The following is a 17,500-nucleotide window of genomic DNA, read 5'->3' as shown; positions in this document are numbered from 1 at the left end:
GGGCAAGAAACTACTGGAGTAGAAAGATCTCTTACATCTAAGGATCTCTGTGAAGGAGTGGGATTTAGCTGCTTGTCGAAAGATCTTTTACATATGTAAAGTGCTTAAAATGTTTTTAGACACGGTCATCTGACCTGTGACTTTCTCTTTTTGAATTGATTTAGATAATTATATCAAGATTTATTTTTTTCGTGGTCAAGAGTGTTCTATTTTTGTCCGATTGTCTTATATGCAGTGTAATGATCATTTAAGTATTGTGTTTACGTTCACAGTAATGTGCTGCCTCTGAAGTGTCGATGAGTGTCCACTAGAGAAAATAACGTATACTGCTTCTAAAAAAAGATGACCATCACAATGGACAAATTGACGCAAAGCCCTTCCTATCCGATATTTTCTGTTAGGACCTTCCTTCGGTCTACGAAATACGCGTTGACCCCCCACCACCACCACCAAACTCACGTCCCTCGCTATTTCTCGGACATTCCGGACACTTAGGTCGTCGTTTATAAAACTGACCAGGACAGGACGTTTCATTAGCACATTAAAATATCAACAGAGAAGAAACTCTAAAGATGATGCGATCATTAGCGCTTTCAGCGATTTTATTTACCTTCGTCAGCCTCCAGTCAACAACTGGGGCTCCAACTGGCCACCTTACGGTATGTGTGCATATTTGTTTTTTTATTAACTTTTCAATATATATATATATATATATATATATATATATATATATATATATATATATATATATATGTGTGTGTGAATAAAAAGGAAAAACCTAAAAGAGTAAAAACAAAATTAAATGAACGTTTCGTCCCCATTTCAAGGGACATCATCAGGATTTCTAGGCGAGGATGTACAGGAAGACGGTCATATCACATGCGAAAGAGGAGAAGTTTAGTTCTCTTTCTGTTCTAAACTTCTCCTCTTTCGCATGTGATATGATCGTCTTCCTGTACATCCTCGCCTAGAAATCCTGATGATGTCCCTTGAAATGGGGACGAAACGTTGATTTAATTTTGTTTTTACTCTTTTAGGTTTTTCCTTTTTATTCACATAACGTCTAAAGCATCATTTATATCTTGCTTTATTTTATTCATATATATATATATATATATATATATATATATATATATATATATATATATATATAAATGAGTGCTTGCCTTGCATGCAAGAGGCTCGGGTTTCGAATCCTGAGTTCGGATGTGTCTAACTGATAGCCCAAATGAGGGCGAAACTCGAGTCTTGGACTTCCGGTTCTTTGACTGTCATGGCTCTTGTGGATTGCGACGTTGTTTGGCTGTGGAATTTATTATATACAATCTCTCACATTCTGAAAATCCTATCATAAGTTGCTCGCTTGGTTAGCATTGCTGGATGGCATCGTCCTTTCGAGTTAAAACTCCTACTTGTGAGACATCAGCTTGGGGTTATTAGCTGGTTGGATGACCGCGTCCCTTGTTGAGACGAAGTAGGTTCATTTCACAGTCGGATTTCGGCGCGGTTTGCTTGATCTATGTTGGTTAATTGAAATTCTTGTGTGCAGGGCGTTTGCTCAGTTGGTAGAGTGCTTGCCTTGCATGCAAGAGGCTCGGGTTTCGAATCCTGAGTTCGGATTTGTCTAACTGATAGCCCAAATGAGGGCGAAACTCGAGTCTTGGACTTCCGGTTCTTTGACTGTCATGGCTCTTGTTTGGCTGTGGAATTTATTATATATATATATATACACCGTGTATATTTGTGTGTGTGTATATGTGTATTGGGGTAGAGAGGGCTCCCGTAAGCCGTCGTGAAGGAAACCTTTCTAGGAGAAGCAAATCTCTGATTTAAAAAACCATAAAGCGGAAGACCAGTTCCCGCATTAAGCTGGTGTGCAGTTTAATTTGTTGCTGGCTATCTTGTTCTTGCTTGTTGCTGGATCTCAACATTTTGAACCGAGAGAGAGACTTAGCTGTCGTACAAAGCTAAGACTCTGTAACATCATATTTGTATAGATACTCCCTCAGACATTTGGGCTCTGAGGGAGTGGCACTCGTCTGACAAGACGTTGCAATCATCATATATATATGTGTATATATATATATTATATATATATATATATAATATATATATATATATATATATATATATACAGGGTGACCCAAAAAAACAAAAGCTAAATGGAGGCCATCTAGAACATATGGTGTAGAACGGAGGAAAAAAAAGGCTAAAGACCCTTGTGTTTTGATGTGATGTTTTGAATATAATAAACTAGTTATGACCAAAGTTTCATTTCATTCGGACAAAACACTAAGAAACGGGGCCTAATTAGAGTTGGGGCCCGTTTTTTTTTGGTCACCCTATATATATATATATATATATATATATATATATATATATATATATATATATATCACACGCAGGCACCCATTCGTGGTTATCCATAGTCTGTTAAAGATTGAAGAAGCCCTGGTTATATATATATATATATATATATATATATATATATATATATATATATATATATATATATATATATATATATATTAGTGGTAGGAGGTGCCAGGAAAACTCGTACCTGGACAACTCGTACCCGGAAAACTCGTCCATTTTTGCTAGGTAGAAAACTGGTCTATTATTGAAAAATATCGATTGAAAACGTTCTTGAAGGAGATAGTGTTTTTAAAGGCGTCTGCGTACCCCCATAATATTTTAAAAAAAATTTTTTACTTGTTTACTCTTGTTTAAAAAAATAAACTTGATCACGGAGTCACGGAGTCGAGACACGAAAAACGAAACCATATATTTATTTTTTTTAAATACTTTAGTTTTAACACTTTTGTCTTATTATGGAACAAAAAAAAAGAAAGAAAACACTTATGTATTTTCAAAGAATGCAAATAGTTTATTCAGAAGAATTAATTTAGTTTAAACAATTCTTCATTTTAATTTATTTTAATTTCTTTTCTTCCGTTCTTAATTTTTAATTTTAATTCTAATTATAAATATAATCTACATTTCTTCCCTCACTCCTCCCGCTCCCCTCTTTATCAACACTTTAACTCTTGTTTTTTTTTTATACTCATACGTAATTTAAACGAATCCTTTCCTTCTATTTATTTTGGCTTAGATCGTCTGACGAGATCGGCAGGATAATTCTATTGTCCTGTCTATTGAAACAACAAACAATTTATGTATAACGGAGGCCGACGTCTATAATCGACTATCCTAATAATAGTGTTCAACAGAAGAATCTTGCATTCGTGGCTTAGATTTGACTCATAACATGTGTGTGTGTTTGAGAGAGTAATCTATATAATAATAAAACTCAAATGACCTTGTAACGAGGTATGTAAACCACTTTCCGGTTTACGACATGCCGGTTGCGCATGCGCGCATGACCTGCGCACTGGAATATTAACGTTATTATTTCAAAATTATTATTTAACATGGGAAGAGTGGGGGGTTAAAATAACTTAAACGTAATACAGAAATGAACGATATAAACAAAAAAAAACAACAAAAAAAGCAGACAGTATTAACAATTGTTTATTTGGATAATTTAAACGCGAAAACGAAACAAACAAAAGAACAATTGGGACGATGAAATATAAACGTTATTATTTCGAAATTATTATTTAACATGGGAAGAGTGGGGTTTAAAATAACTTTAACGTAATCCAGAAATGAACGATGTAAAAAAAAAAAAGCAGATATATCAAAATTTCAATTTTACTATAATAAGTATTATGGTATCTGTTCAGTGCACATTTATTTATAAGTATGGCCAACCACTTATAATTCAGTAAATGTAAACTTTTTTCAAAAATAATCAATTATAATAAACAGAACGACTCGTAGAAATCTATCTATATTCTTTTTTCATTTTAATATACTTTCATAGAAATGTTTCTGTTATGTCAAAAAAAAAACTATTTTCTTTACGTCACAAGTGTCACGCTCATACATGAATTCCAAAGCTAATATAACATACTGACCCAACGGGTCACGGGTAGTCTAGTTAAAATATAAATTTAATCTAACATTCCTGAAATATTTCTGACTTGTATTTAATTCAATGACGTAGAAAGATCAAGGGTAGGTTGAAACTTTCATGATAAGAATTTTACAAAATATAATTTTTCGTTCGTTTCCTTTTAGTAAAGTTTCATTTCATTTCGTTCATTTTTTATTTTATGTTATTTTTTTTTAATTTCTTCTTCTCCTTCATCATAATAATAGCAACAGCAACAAATGGTCATTAAATGTTCTTATGATGTGTAATTAAAATATTTTTGTTGATTTTTTTTTTTTACTTTGTCAAATTACTCAATCTAACTAATACTTGTAATTTTCATTTGCCTTAATTATAACTTTTTATGTGTCATTTTTTTCCCCCGAATTTCGTTCAAAAGTCTGGAGTAGTAAAAGGACGTAACGATTTTTCTACTGACCTTAGCAGCAGATTTGATATAAGTTTTAAATTTCAGGCCAATATTACATACTGACCCAACGGGTCACGGATAGTCTAGTATTGGAAATATATTTTGGACTGAATACAGTATCTTATGTTTTCCGCTTTTTTTATGCTATTGTTTTCGTAATATAAAAACGAATACCGCAAGCGAAATATGAAATTTCCATGAAAGAAAGAAATCGCTTTCTTAGTAATCTTAACCACGCAAACAAGTGTATGAACAAATATGCGTGTATGTATGTGTGTATATTTGTGCGCGCACGTATGTGTATGTGTATCTCTGTATGTGTGCATGTGTGTATATGTGTGTATGTGTATATGTTTGCATCAGTGTGTGCGAACATGCGTGTATGTGTGCGCGTGCATGCGTGTGTGCATGTGTGTTTGTGTGTGCGCGCGACGTGTGTATATGTGCACGCGCGTGTATGTATGTATGTCCGCGTGCGTGTGTGTATGTATGTGTGTGCACGCGTATGTATGCAAAAAAGTTTTAGTGCAAAGAGCCTATTAAATGGGGAAAAAGAACTGAAAAAAATAAAAATAGCGAAATAAAATTAAAGATTAAAAATCCAGATGAAATGATGAGCACTGGTTAAGTTTTTTTTTCAAGACGAACTAATCATAAGAGTCAATGTTCCCATACCAAGAAGTCGTTATCCGTAAGTGAAAAAAAAAACGATTCGAAATAATCTTTCTTCCTCGACTGCTTGTAAACGGGATTTCTTTACAGATTTGGCATACACGCATTTTGGATTTTTAGTTTGAATCTATTTGTCAGCATTATAAATCAGACTTCTTCTCAGTCAAGTAAAAAAAATATAATAATTTGTATTTTTTTTTTCTTTTTTTAAAGGAAAAATTGTTTCAGTTTGGTTACTTGAAAGCACCGACTGCGAATAGTCGTCAGGAACCACCAAAACCTGAAGAAATCACTGAAGCATTACTGTGAGTATGTTATTGTAATTTACTGGACATTTTTTTTTCTAATATTAACTTTTTAATTACTTATCCAACTTACAACCGAATCTGTTTACATAAGCGTTAGATGCCAAAACAAAGAACTGCCAGACGATTAATTCAATACGCGATGTTCCCATATCCAAAAGTTACGAATAGCTTTCTATTTAGAAAGCCATTACTAACATGGAGAGCAGGTGAAGAATTTCACTTTGACATGACGTTAAAAAAATTTCCGATTTAATGAATTGCATGTTTGCATTGAAACTTGTCGTCTTCTGACAGCTGATTGGATAATTGCTTCGGCATCTTTCAACTCCTTACGAAACCTGCTGGAAGATACCGACGTGAACTTACCAGAGAGTAATTACCGGGGTATGCAAATATATTGTGCCCGTTTACGTGTAAAGTTCGTGACACCCTTTTTTCTAGTGAAAAACAGACATTTATTTACAAGTACTTTCGGGAAGAATGCCTTGTCTCCTCTTTAAAAGTCCTCTTACACTCCAATCTGTCGTGTTGAACATGTGGTACCCTGTCCTTGTCTGGTCATGTTTAGCATCTACCTTTTTCTGTTGCTCTCGGGTCACTTGTGTGGTATGTGAACAATTACCGAATTCTCACTTATCTAAATACTAACGAGGGTTACCCGGCGGTGCCCGGGTGTTTTTCGGTGTATGTGAAAAAAACAGGTGCCCGTGAAAAAAAAACGAAGCCTTCACGACGCGCAGTTGGAAAATAGTAAAGTGTTAAAATTAAAACAGGTGCGCGTTCTGATTGACGTGACGGCGATAGGTATTCAGCAGTTACGATTTTGTGCGGGACAGTTTTGAATGAGGTGAATAAATCGGTTTGTTTGTTTTTAAAAACTCGCTCCCTGTTTATTAGGAGGAGCGAAATGAAAGCTACAGTCTGATATGACGAAGTCGACATTGAACAAACGTTACTTAGCTCTCTTGAGACAACTGGCTTTCGGCCTGTGTATTGGGTATTTATTTGCTTCCCCACTGAGCAAATTAGGCACAAGGCCGTTTCGCTTTTTTTATACCGAAAACCGAATGTAACGCGTGCCGATGCGGGAAATGTGGAATAATTAACGTTTGAAAGTCAATAAAATTAAATAGACAGGCGAGCTCCGTGGGTAACTCTGAGATATTACAATTTATAGATGATATAAACAGTTTTAAGAAGTTGTGAACCGAACAAGCGCTTCCCTGAAAGAAGCCTTTTGTGACCATCGAGGAAAAGCGTACATACATACACACATACATTTTCGCTTTTATATATATAGATAATAAAATTTGACTATTATAAATACGATATATATATATATATATATATATATATATATATATATATATATATATATATATATATATATATATTGAATGATGATCAATGAACGTTTTACACGCAAATAATTATATTGTCATCGAAGTTGGTGAATTCGCCCATTTTTTGGAAACAGATACTTTGGTATAAATTTTTCCTCAAACAGAGAGACAGACAATGTCACTATTATAAATAAATATATATATATATATATATATATATATATATATATATATATTTCTGTGGAAATATATTTTCTTATAATATATAACAATCCTTGTTTAAAAAGCTCAATGTAATTACAGAGCAATATAGTGAATAAATGAAAGTAGACTATATTTCAAAGTTCATGATATTGGCCATCTTATAATTCATTCCTTTAATTCAGTTGACATTTACAATTCTTGACAGTATCTGTTTCGTAGCGCAAGGTCATAATAGATTCACTGATTGATATAATAATTAAGTGATTGATTTTGCGCTATGAAACAGATACTGTCAAGAATTGTAAATGTCAACTGAATTGTAAGAATAAATTATAAGATGGTCAACATCATGACCTTTGCAATATAGACTTTTGTCATTCATTCACTATATTGCTCTGTAATTACATTGAGCTTCTTAAATAAGGATTGGTATATATTATTAGGAAATAAAATATATTTCAACGCACACACACACACACACACACAGACATTGTCATCGAAGTTGGTGATTTCGCCCATTTTCCAAACAAATCGATTGATTGTCTGCTCTAGTTGGGGACCCTTATATATATATATATATATATATATATATATATATATATATATATAGTATATGTGTGTGCTCGCGCACGCGGCCACAAGCTAACCCTCTCCAAACAATTAACAACAAATAAAAACTAAATAAATAAACCGAATCATAGCCCCCCCCCACCTCCGAACCTAAATGAACACCCAACAGGTCAATACATACTTATCAAGAAATCATCTCACCAACGAGACGCCAAAAACTTTAACATTAAGACTCGAATTTTAAAGTAACCCCCTCCTCCTAACGCCACATATTCCACTTCCCCCTCCATGCATCCCTATGCCCTCAGCCACACCAGAAATGAACTTCCCAGACCCTTCCCCACAAGTTCCGTAAACTCCAAAACTAAAACATTACCGACATACCAAGCACCCCCTCCCACCTTTCCCCCTTGTTCCCTTCCTCTTTTATCCGCTCTTCGCACCCCTCCCCTGACCTCATTCACTCTTTCACTCTTTCATCCCATAATAACGAACATTTCTGTAAAAGTCTGAGGAAGCTATGGACGGCCAAAAAAACGGCCGGGTAGCGGAAACAATAATGTAACTTAACAGAAAGATACGGTAATAAAAAATAAAACGCATATATATATATATATATATATATATATATATATATATATATATATATATATATATACTAGCAGGCTGCTAGCATTACTTGGTCATAGAATAATATGCTACTAATATGATATTTTGATTATGCAGATTTTGTATTCATCATTATAAAACCAATACTTTCTATTGATTATTATATTGTACCCAATATACAGTAGTGATTTAAAAAGATAAAAAATATATATGATTTGGGTGCCATCAGCTAGAATCAAAACCAAAACATTTAGCGCTCCGACCTTAGTCGTTACCATCTGAGCTAGCAACAGATGCATATCAGAACTTTTAAAATGAACAGATTTTACGATATATATATATATATATATTAGCGCATGCGTAGAAAGTACACGTTTAGTCCACTTTCGTCTGCTAAGTTCCAGGTTTTTTTTTTTAAATTTTGATTCCTTAGCAGCTATTTTTACTGGCTAAAAATAAAATCGAATTTGTTCCACGGGTCCAAATCCCCTATTAATCAAGTTTCCTGTTTATAGACCAAAAATTGATAGAGGAGTTTTTAGAGACAGACAGACAGACAGAAAATGTTACTTATATACATATATATATATATATATATATATATATATATATATATATTTATATATATATATATATATATATATATATATGAGTAAACAGTTAATAAAACATATTAAAAAAAACACTTTGAAAAAGAGTTAAAAACATATTTAATCTGAAAAGGAAACACTTGATAAGTGGATAGTCCTTAATCCGCGGAGTTTCGAAGAAATACTTTCCTTCTCATCAGAGGGTAGGAATTAGCAAAATGCAGGATCGGATTTTGCATGCAAAAGTATTTGATGAAACAACGAGTAAGTCAAAGATCTTACTTGATAACAAGAAAAAAGTGAAGCAGAGGGAATATGGTGAAGAAAAAGGTGATTACACATGAATGGATTGTCTGGTGGAAGATAAATAATCCAGTGACGGTAAAATCCAAATATATAGCTTCAAGAAAGTTAATTGAATTTCCATTTGCACAAGTAAAATCCAAGGAAATCCCGTAATTGGAAGATGGTCCAAAATAATCCAAAGGGAGAAATCCATGGAATAATTCACAAAAATGTGTATAAGGGAAAAAGGGGAAAAATTCCAATAATATTAATAAAAGAAAAATGTTATAAATATATATATAATATATATAATATATATATATATATAATATTTTTAAAATATCACTTATTTTTATACCTACAAAAACTTGTGTTTCATACTTCTGCAATCATCAGTGTAACAAATGATAATCAGCGTCGATCGAGATATTTGAACCCAATCACAAATCCAGCCTTCACTTCGTAGACTATCATCTTTACCTCAAGGCCACCGGCAATTAACACAAGAATTGAAGGAAATTAAGAAGCTATACGAGTTGGAGTGTATCTGACAACAGGAAGTCGGAATACTGTATTCGTGGTACTATGGACCTTTTTTTTGGGGGGGGTCCCTCATTCTCTAAACAGGGCTCAATTTTTTTTTCTTAAAGGGGCTTGAAGAGAGATGCGAAAAAAACTGACATAAAATGAGAGAGATAAGTTTAATAAGAGTGATAGTTTACCACACGTTCTTTGCATGTTTTTTATTTTATTATCATTATTATTATTATTATTATTATTATTATTATTATTATTATTATTATTATTATTATTTTAGAAAATTCCAGAAATTTAATGGTCTTAAAGAAACGGGTATCTTGGACAGACAAACGGAAAAATTACTCAACTCCCGCCGATGTGGAAACAAGGATTTATTCTACGACAACGATACTGCAGACAGGGCTCATCCTTTCAATGCCGGTAAGATACTTGACAATTAAAGGGTTCCCGGCGTTTTCCGGGTGTTTGGAGGTGTGTGCTGAGAAAGAAAAAATTTTAATTTAAAAAAAAAAAATGGTTGTACCTATTTACAATGCCTCTCCACAGGACAGAGTTAGACACCAGGGTCGTTTTTTAATGTGGAGAAAAGGAACAAAAATAAAAATTCTCTCAGTCGTGAAGGATTTCTCCTCCACTGACAGAGAACAAGAAATTGAAATGCAGCATCTGAAGAACAGATACTAGGTATTTGGTATTTATTTGCTCCCCCACCGAGCAAATTAGGCACAAGGCCAATTTTTAATGTGAGGAGTGATGGGAGAGGGAAGGGAAAAAGGGGACCAGCTCCCGAGAGGTGGGAAATAGGATCTGGTTAAAGGTCGGGTATGTGGGGTTGCCCCCACCTCTGGTCATTGCTTGCAGTACCTGCCGGACAGATACTACACTTTGATCCCGGTCCGAAGGCCAATGGTTTGCTGTTGCGTCCATCGCGAAGCTGTAAGTGACGAAGATCTAAACTAAGGTTAGTCAATCGAAAAGAGGGGATGACCTTCGAAAATATCGGCGAAAAAAAACGATACAGATCTAGTGAGAATCCATTGCCTCTGTCGAAATTTTAGGTAGACATACAAACATACATACATACATACATACATTTAAACAGGCAGGGGAGATTTATATTATAGATGACGCAAGAGCGCCACTGAGGAGGTCGTGCACAAATCAGATAATTTAAGGGTTGTGATAAGGCTCTAAGAATTCATCTATTTTGTTGAAGCAAGGCTAAAAATAGAATATTCATATAAGAAATATATGAATCGCTACGAGTTTCAACCGTATATAATACTAGCACGGTAACCCGACGTTGCTCGGGATTACATTGCACTGTAGAGAACCTACTGTTGATTTTATAAAATTATTTTTATGAATAATGGCTTGAATTAAAGTTTAAAATGCAAAAAAAAAAAAAAAATCAAGTACCATACTCCAATTGTGCTCTAACCAGAAACATTAATTTCGAACGTGCCCCTGTCATATCAAAGAACATAGTTGATTTTATATGTGGAGCCACTACTTTTGGAGCTGCCTTTGCTCTTGTTCTCTCATAACATTTTTTACAGTTTCAGTTCCCTTGATTTCATGTGGTGTTTTTTCCACGATTTTGTTTTATTTCTGTTGCAATTTCCATAAGATTAGGTAAAGGGCGCTGCTTCGTTATAACACTAAAATATGAAAATCGAAATATTAAATTGCATGTAAAACCAATGGCATCTATTTAAATGCCATGTCGAATTTAGTAACATATCCAAAAATTACGAAAAAAAAGATGAGATAGATGATTTATTATTAATGGAAATACTTTTCAGGTTGATACGTAATTAAACAGCATCAAGTCAAGGGAAGTAACTCAATCCGTCTTATTACTTATTTGTCAAAGCACATGTTTTATATAATAATACAATAATATTTAACTCATTGTTACATGACAATTATATAGATTTTAGCTGATTTTTGTTGAAATTGACATAAAAATTAAGTATAAACGTTGGTTTTTAATGAAAACGTATATTTTGAACTGTCGGATGTTGCTATTATAACGAAGAAAAACCGGGTAAAGTTTATAGTTTATGTGAGTTGGTTTCCGCACTAAAGGATTTTCTTCAAATTTCAGCTGTTTTCACCAATGCTGTCCGTCTTCCCTTTGATTCCAATTTCCCAACGTCTTTTTTTTTTCTAGATTATTCTATTTCGGAATAATGCCCCTACAATCATTGCTTCTGACTTTCCATATTCCTTTCGGTTCTCTAGCAAGTTCTGTATATTTGCTTAATTTATTATTATTATTATTATTATTATTATTATTATTATTATTATTATTATTATTATTAATATTATTATTGTTATCGTTATTATAATTATCATTATTATTATTATTATTATTATTGTTGTTATTATTATTATTATCGTTGTTATTATTATTAGTATTATTATTATCGTTGTTATTATTATTATTATTATTATCGTTGTTATTATTATTATTATTATTATTATTATTATTATCGTTGTTATTATTATTATTATTATTATCGTTATCATCATTATTATTATCATTATCATTATTATCGTTATTATTATTATTATCGTTATTATTATTATTATTATTATTATTATCGTTATTATTATTATTATTATTATCGTTATTATTATTATTATTATCAACGTTATTATCATTATTATTATCGTTATTATCGTTATCATCATTATTATTATTATTATCATTATTATTTATCATTATTATCATTATCATTATTATTTATGATTATTATTATTATCATTATTATTTATCATAATTATCTAAATATTAATTTACTTGCCCTACGTCCGGTGTTACAAAAAAACATCATCATCGCAAACATTAATTAATGAGAAACGAATTACCTCCCTTTATAGTTGTCTTTATCAGTTAAAATCATCAAAACCATTTTCCCGCCAAAGATTTTCAAAACAAACAAACAAAAAAAAACATGGCCGTTTGTTTATGGTTTCAAATTGGCTTTTTTTATTACTTTATAATTTAAAAAAAAAATTTATTACTTTATAATTTTTAAAAAAATTTTATTACTTTATAATTTAAAAAAAAAATTTATTACTTTATGATTTTTAAAAAATTCATGTTGAGAGGTAACTTTAATTTTTTGTTTGATTATTTTTAAAATAAAAAAAATGTAAAAGTGAATTGACATCTATTCTTTTATAATTCATTCAGAGAAACAAAAAACGTGTTGTGTTTTGAATTTTCATTGGAAAAAAAATGTGATTTTTTTTTCAAATCAATCCTTTTTAGCTTTAAAGGTTAAAAAATAGTTTACTCAAAAATTGTTTCAAATTCATCGTTATTTGTTTATTTTATTTTTCATCCATTTTATTTATGTGTTTTTAAAATTTTCAACAACTGTAAAATGACCACAGGTTCTGCTATTATTATTATTATTATTATTATTATTATTATTATTATTATTATTATTATTATTATTATTATATCGTTGTTGTTTTTGTTATTATTATTATTATTATTATTATTATTATCATTATTATTATTATTGTTTTTGTTGTTATTGTTAGTATTATTATTATCATTATGGTTATTATTGTTATTATTGTTGCTGTTATTCGTGTTATTATTATTATCATTATCATTATTATTACATTATATCGTTGTTGTTGTTGTTATTATTATTATTATCGTTATCATTATTATTGTTACTGTTTTGTTGTTATTGTAATTATTCTTATTATCATTATTATTATATTATATCGTTGTTATTATTATTATCATTATTATTACTATTATTGTTTTTGTTGTTATTGTTAGTATTATTATTATTATCATTATCATTATTATTATATTATATCGTTGTTGTTGTTATTATTATCATTATTATTATTGTTTTTGTTGTTATTATTAGAATTATTATCATTATTATTATATTTTATAGTTGTTGTTGTTATTATAATTATCATTATTATTATTATTGTTTTTGTTGTTATTATTATCATTATTATTAGTAGTAGTAGTAATATTATTATTATTATTATTATTATTATTATTAATATTATTATTATTATTATTATTATTATTATTATTATTATTATTATTATATCCTAATCATTTATCATCATTATGTCGCATATTAGTTTTTCCAGGGCATCGCCGAATGATCGGAACAGGAAGATTATTATAATTATCTTGCAATTGAATTAAATTTGTTTTAAAGAGAAAAATGCGATCCAAGGACAAATATGTTTAAATGACGTTTTAGGAATTTAACTTGAGTCTATAAACAATAACAAGAAGGAATTTTGAATAAATAAAAAAACAAATCCGTTTACAGAAAAGGGGATTCTAGTTCTCCTAAATAGCACAAACATTTTTTGAGTTTGAGCTTTACTGTTTGATGTAGAGGTCACTTAAGGTGACGTGGATCTTAGGAGAGAGTTTGAAAGATACGTATCGGTGAGTCAAAAGTTGGGAGTCAAAGAGAGAGAGAGAGTGCAGACTGATTCGAGAAGTCGGGAAGACGACACCGCGGAAGCCGGTGAAGTCAAGATCAAAATGTGAAGTCAAAGCGTTGTGATCTCCGAAATATTGATGCGGTGTATGAATAAATGTTATGTGAAATGTAACATTATGTGATGTCATCTTTCGAAGAAACAGGTTTGTGAAATCGCCCGGTTGTTACTGTCATATTAAGACGTTTATCAAACTTTTGAATGTTTATAGACGCTGTCTATTATATAAACTATCGCTATTATATACACTTTTCTTCTTCTTCTTCTTCTTCTTCCCCAAAGAACATTTGTATAACTATCCATCAATGGAATATTGTCCTCTCTCATCACTTGAAGCCTCCCCCCCATGTACAAGTATTAGTTTTCAAAATGACATATCTATATGTCCACGTCATCGTTTCTGTCCAGCTAAAGCAAAACGGTGTTCATCGTAAAAGTTATATACACCCTGTGTGTCGGTTTATGTCCACCATCATTTATTCATCGACAATTTGATACTCCGCTATCCAACAATTACCATTAACAATAACAATAATACTCACCAGAGCAGCAAGCGTCCGCGTACTTGTGCATTGTGTAGATGTGCGTGCGAGCGGTGGCGTGATGGAGGAGGGGTGAACTTGCAGCAGGGAAGTGTTCGGTGGGAAAAGAGAGAAGAAAAAAAAAGGTGGCGCCTGGTGTTTTATAAACTGTGATCTCGCGAGATCGCGAGATCACGAGAAAACAGACGACACACATGCAAATGAGACAGGATGAAAAACTGCATAAAAAAGCAAGATGGAGTGGGAGGAAGGAAGGGTGTCGGCTACAGTCACGAGGTTATTGTGTTACTATTGCGAGCGTTGGTGACGGTTGGCGTTGAATTCGATACCGTGCAAGAAGTAGTAGCAGTATAGGTTGATAATTTGTATTTTTATTGTTGATGTACTCCAATCTTATATTCTTTTTTTCTTTCTTTCTTTTTAATCAATTCACAGTTAAACGTTGGGACAAAACAGAACTAACATGGAATTTGGTGAAATACAGTGAAACGACACTTTTGAGTAGAGACCAACAAATGTAAGTCGACAATATATATATATATATATATATATATATATATATATATATATATATATATATTAGTGTATTCAGGCAGCATTCCTTCATTCAGGCAAACATTATTAAAAACAACAGAGATACCTTGCTTAATGATTCTTTTTTTCATTTTTTTCGATCTTTCTTAAGAAGTATCGAACCCAGAACCTCATCGTTAAAAATAACTCCTCGCCGGCGACAAAAATGTTGGAGCAAACCAATATTGTGTACAAATTTCAATGCCCCTTAGGAGAGTGTAACTCCGAAAATAAAAACGCATATATTGGACATACAAAAACAACATTGTCCCGTCGATTAACGATGCATTTGAACAGTACTAGCTCAATATACCAGCATTTAACAAATCAACATAGCTGTCCCCCCCCTCTAACCTTAGAAAGGTCCTCGTGGACAACATAAGAATTTTGCAACGAGAAAGTAATTGTAAAAAAATTAAAAATACTTGAAGCACTATATATAAAAAAAAACCCAGCACCCATCTATAAATAACATTAATTTTGAAAGTAGCAATAATGTGCTGAAATGTTTAGCATAACCAGTATACGACTGGTTTTACTAGCATTGCCTTTTATCATCCTAATTTTTAATCGAGTTTTTTATCACTCGTAAATGTATATTTTAATCGACTTTTCATTGACTCTTTTTATCATTCGTAACTATATATTTCACTTCTATTTTTAATATTTTATCTCCACCTGATGATGATTCAAGAAAGAATCGAAAACGCTCGTGTGAACCATGGAACATTTGTAAATACCTTCCATCTTGAAATTAAAAAAATCTTACGAAAGATCGAACAAATGAAAAAAAGAATCATATATATATATATATATATATATATATATATATATATATATATATATATATATATTAAATGAAAATTACAATTAAATGTACCAAAATGATCCAAGATGGTAAAACTAAAGTATATTATAAATATTAAAGAATTAATATTTATAAAGTAATCTTAACCAGATGTAAAAGCTCGATAAAACCAAATAGGAAATAGAGCTTATAATAAGAGCAAATAGTTAATAAAACATGTTAAAAAACACTTTGAAAAAGAGTTAAAAACATATTTAATCTGAAAAGGAAACACTTGATAAGTGGATAATCCTTAATCCGCGGAGTTTCGAAGAAATACTTTCCTTCTCATCAGAGGGTAGGAATTAGCAAACTGCAGGATCGGATTTTGCATACAAAAGTATTTGATGAAACTGCAAGTAAGTCAAAGATCTTACTTGATAACAAAAAGTGAAGCAGAGGGAATATGGTGAAGAAAAAGGTGATTTCACGTGAATGGATAGTCTGGTGAAGGGTAATTATCCAATGGATTTTACCGTTATTGGATATTTTACCTCTGATGAAAAGGAAAGTATTTCTTCGAAAGTCTATGGATTAAGGACTAACATTTCTAAGATATAAAGGTGAGGACTGATCATTGTAAGTTACATTCTTTGGGGGTTATAGGTTTAATCATCAGTGCAGGCCACACTCAAAATACAATTGCGAATTACGTAGGACTTCCACCTAGTCATGGCTGACAATGAAAACATGAAACACTACCGAAAGAAAGTAAATAATATTTTTACTGTATAGATATATATTATCATGAATATTTAGCTAATTTGAATATGCGTTTTAAACGATTGGATTTTACTTTATAAAAGAGAACGTCTTTCTACGGATATTTTCTACCGATTTTTCATTCGGTTACCAAAATCTCATATCCTTTTTTAGTTTTAACCCTTATTCCCTTTCTCTATAACCCTTAAAAAGATTTAATCTTTAACATATTTTCTATGTATGTGCTGAATAGCAAAATTATGTCAAACCAGGTTTAATATTTTGCTAATGACTTTTCCTCTGAGGAGATGAGCCTACATCGAAAACTCATGGATCAAGGCAATTACTTTGAATATTGTATTCTTTGTTTAAATAATAAATTTTTGTTTTGAAAGTACGAAAATAAAAAATGTAAATATAAAATAAAATACGTTTACACGTGTTTTTGATATAGATGAATAGCATGGAATGATGTTATTAGATTCCAAATTCGTTGAAGGTAAATTCCGGTTCTGTTCAATATAGCATCCAAAGTAATTACCAATGATCATTTAGGAATGAAAATGAAAAGATTTATTCGGCCTCATTTTTTGGTGGTGAAAAATCGGTAGAAAATATCCGTAGAAAGACGTTCTCTTTTATAAAGTAAAATCCAATCGTTTAAAACACATATTCAAATTAGCTAAATATTCTTGATAATATATATATAAAGTAAAAATATTATTTACTTTCTTTCGATAGTGTTTCATATTTTCATTGTCAGCCATGACTAGGTGGAA

At 31.4% G+C, this 17,500-nt stretch overlaps 1 protein-coding gene across 1 annotated transcript in view; it reads left to right on the top strand.

Annotated features, from left to right (window-relative positions):
• Nucleotides 1-456: 456 nt before the first annotated feature.
• The window catches only part of LOC145269454 (uncharacterized), a 41,789-nt gene continuing 24,745 nt past the window's right edge, over nt 457-17,500 (top strand). Inside the window, exons 1-4 of the mRNA XM_080125130.1 lie at nt 457-659; nt 5,313-5,404; nt 9,826-9,968; nt 15,035-15,116. Of these exons, the coding sequence (XP_079981256.1) occupies nt 573-659; nt 5,313-5,404; nt 9,826-9,968; nt 15,035-15,116 (404 nt within the window). The 5' untranslated portion in view covers nt 457-572. The remainder of the gene's footprint in view (nt 660-5,312; nt 5,405-9,825; nt 9,969-15,034; nt 15,117-17,500) is intronic.

The sequence above is a fragment of the Euprymna scolopes genome, chromosome 45 (genome assembly GCF_053919585.1).
Source record: "Euprymna scolopes isolate OS-2025 chromosome 45, ASM5391958v1, whole genome shotgun sequence".
In the NCBI taxonomy this organism is placed as follows: domain Eukaryota; kingdom Metazoa; phylum Mollusca; class Cephalopoda; order Sepiida; family Sepiolidae; genus Euprymna; species Euprymna scolopes.
Note: the sequence above shows the minus strand (reverse complement) of the source record. Positions and strands in the feature narration are given on the sequence as shown.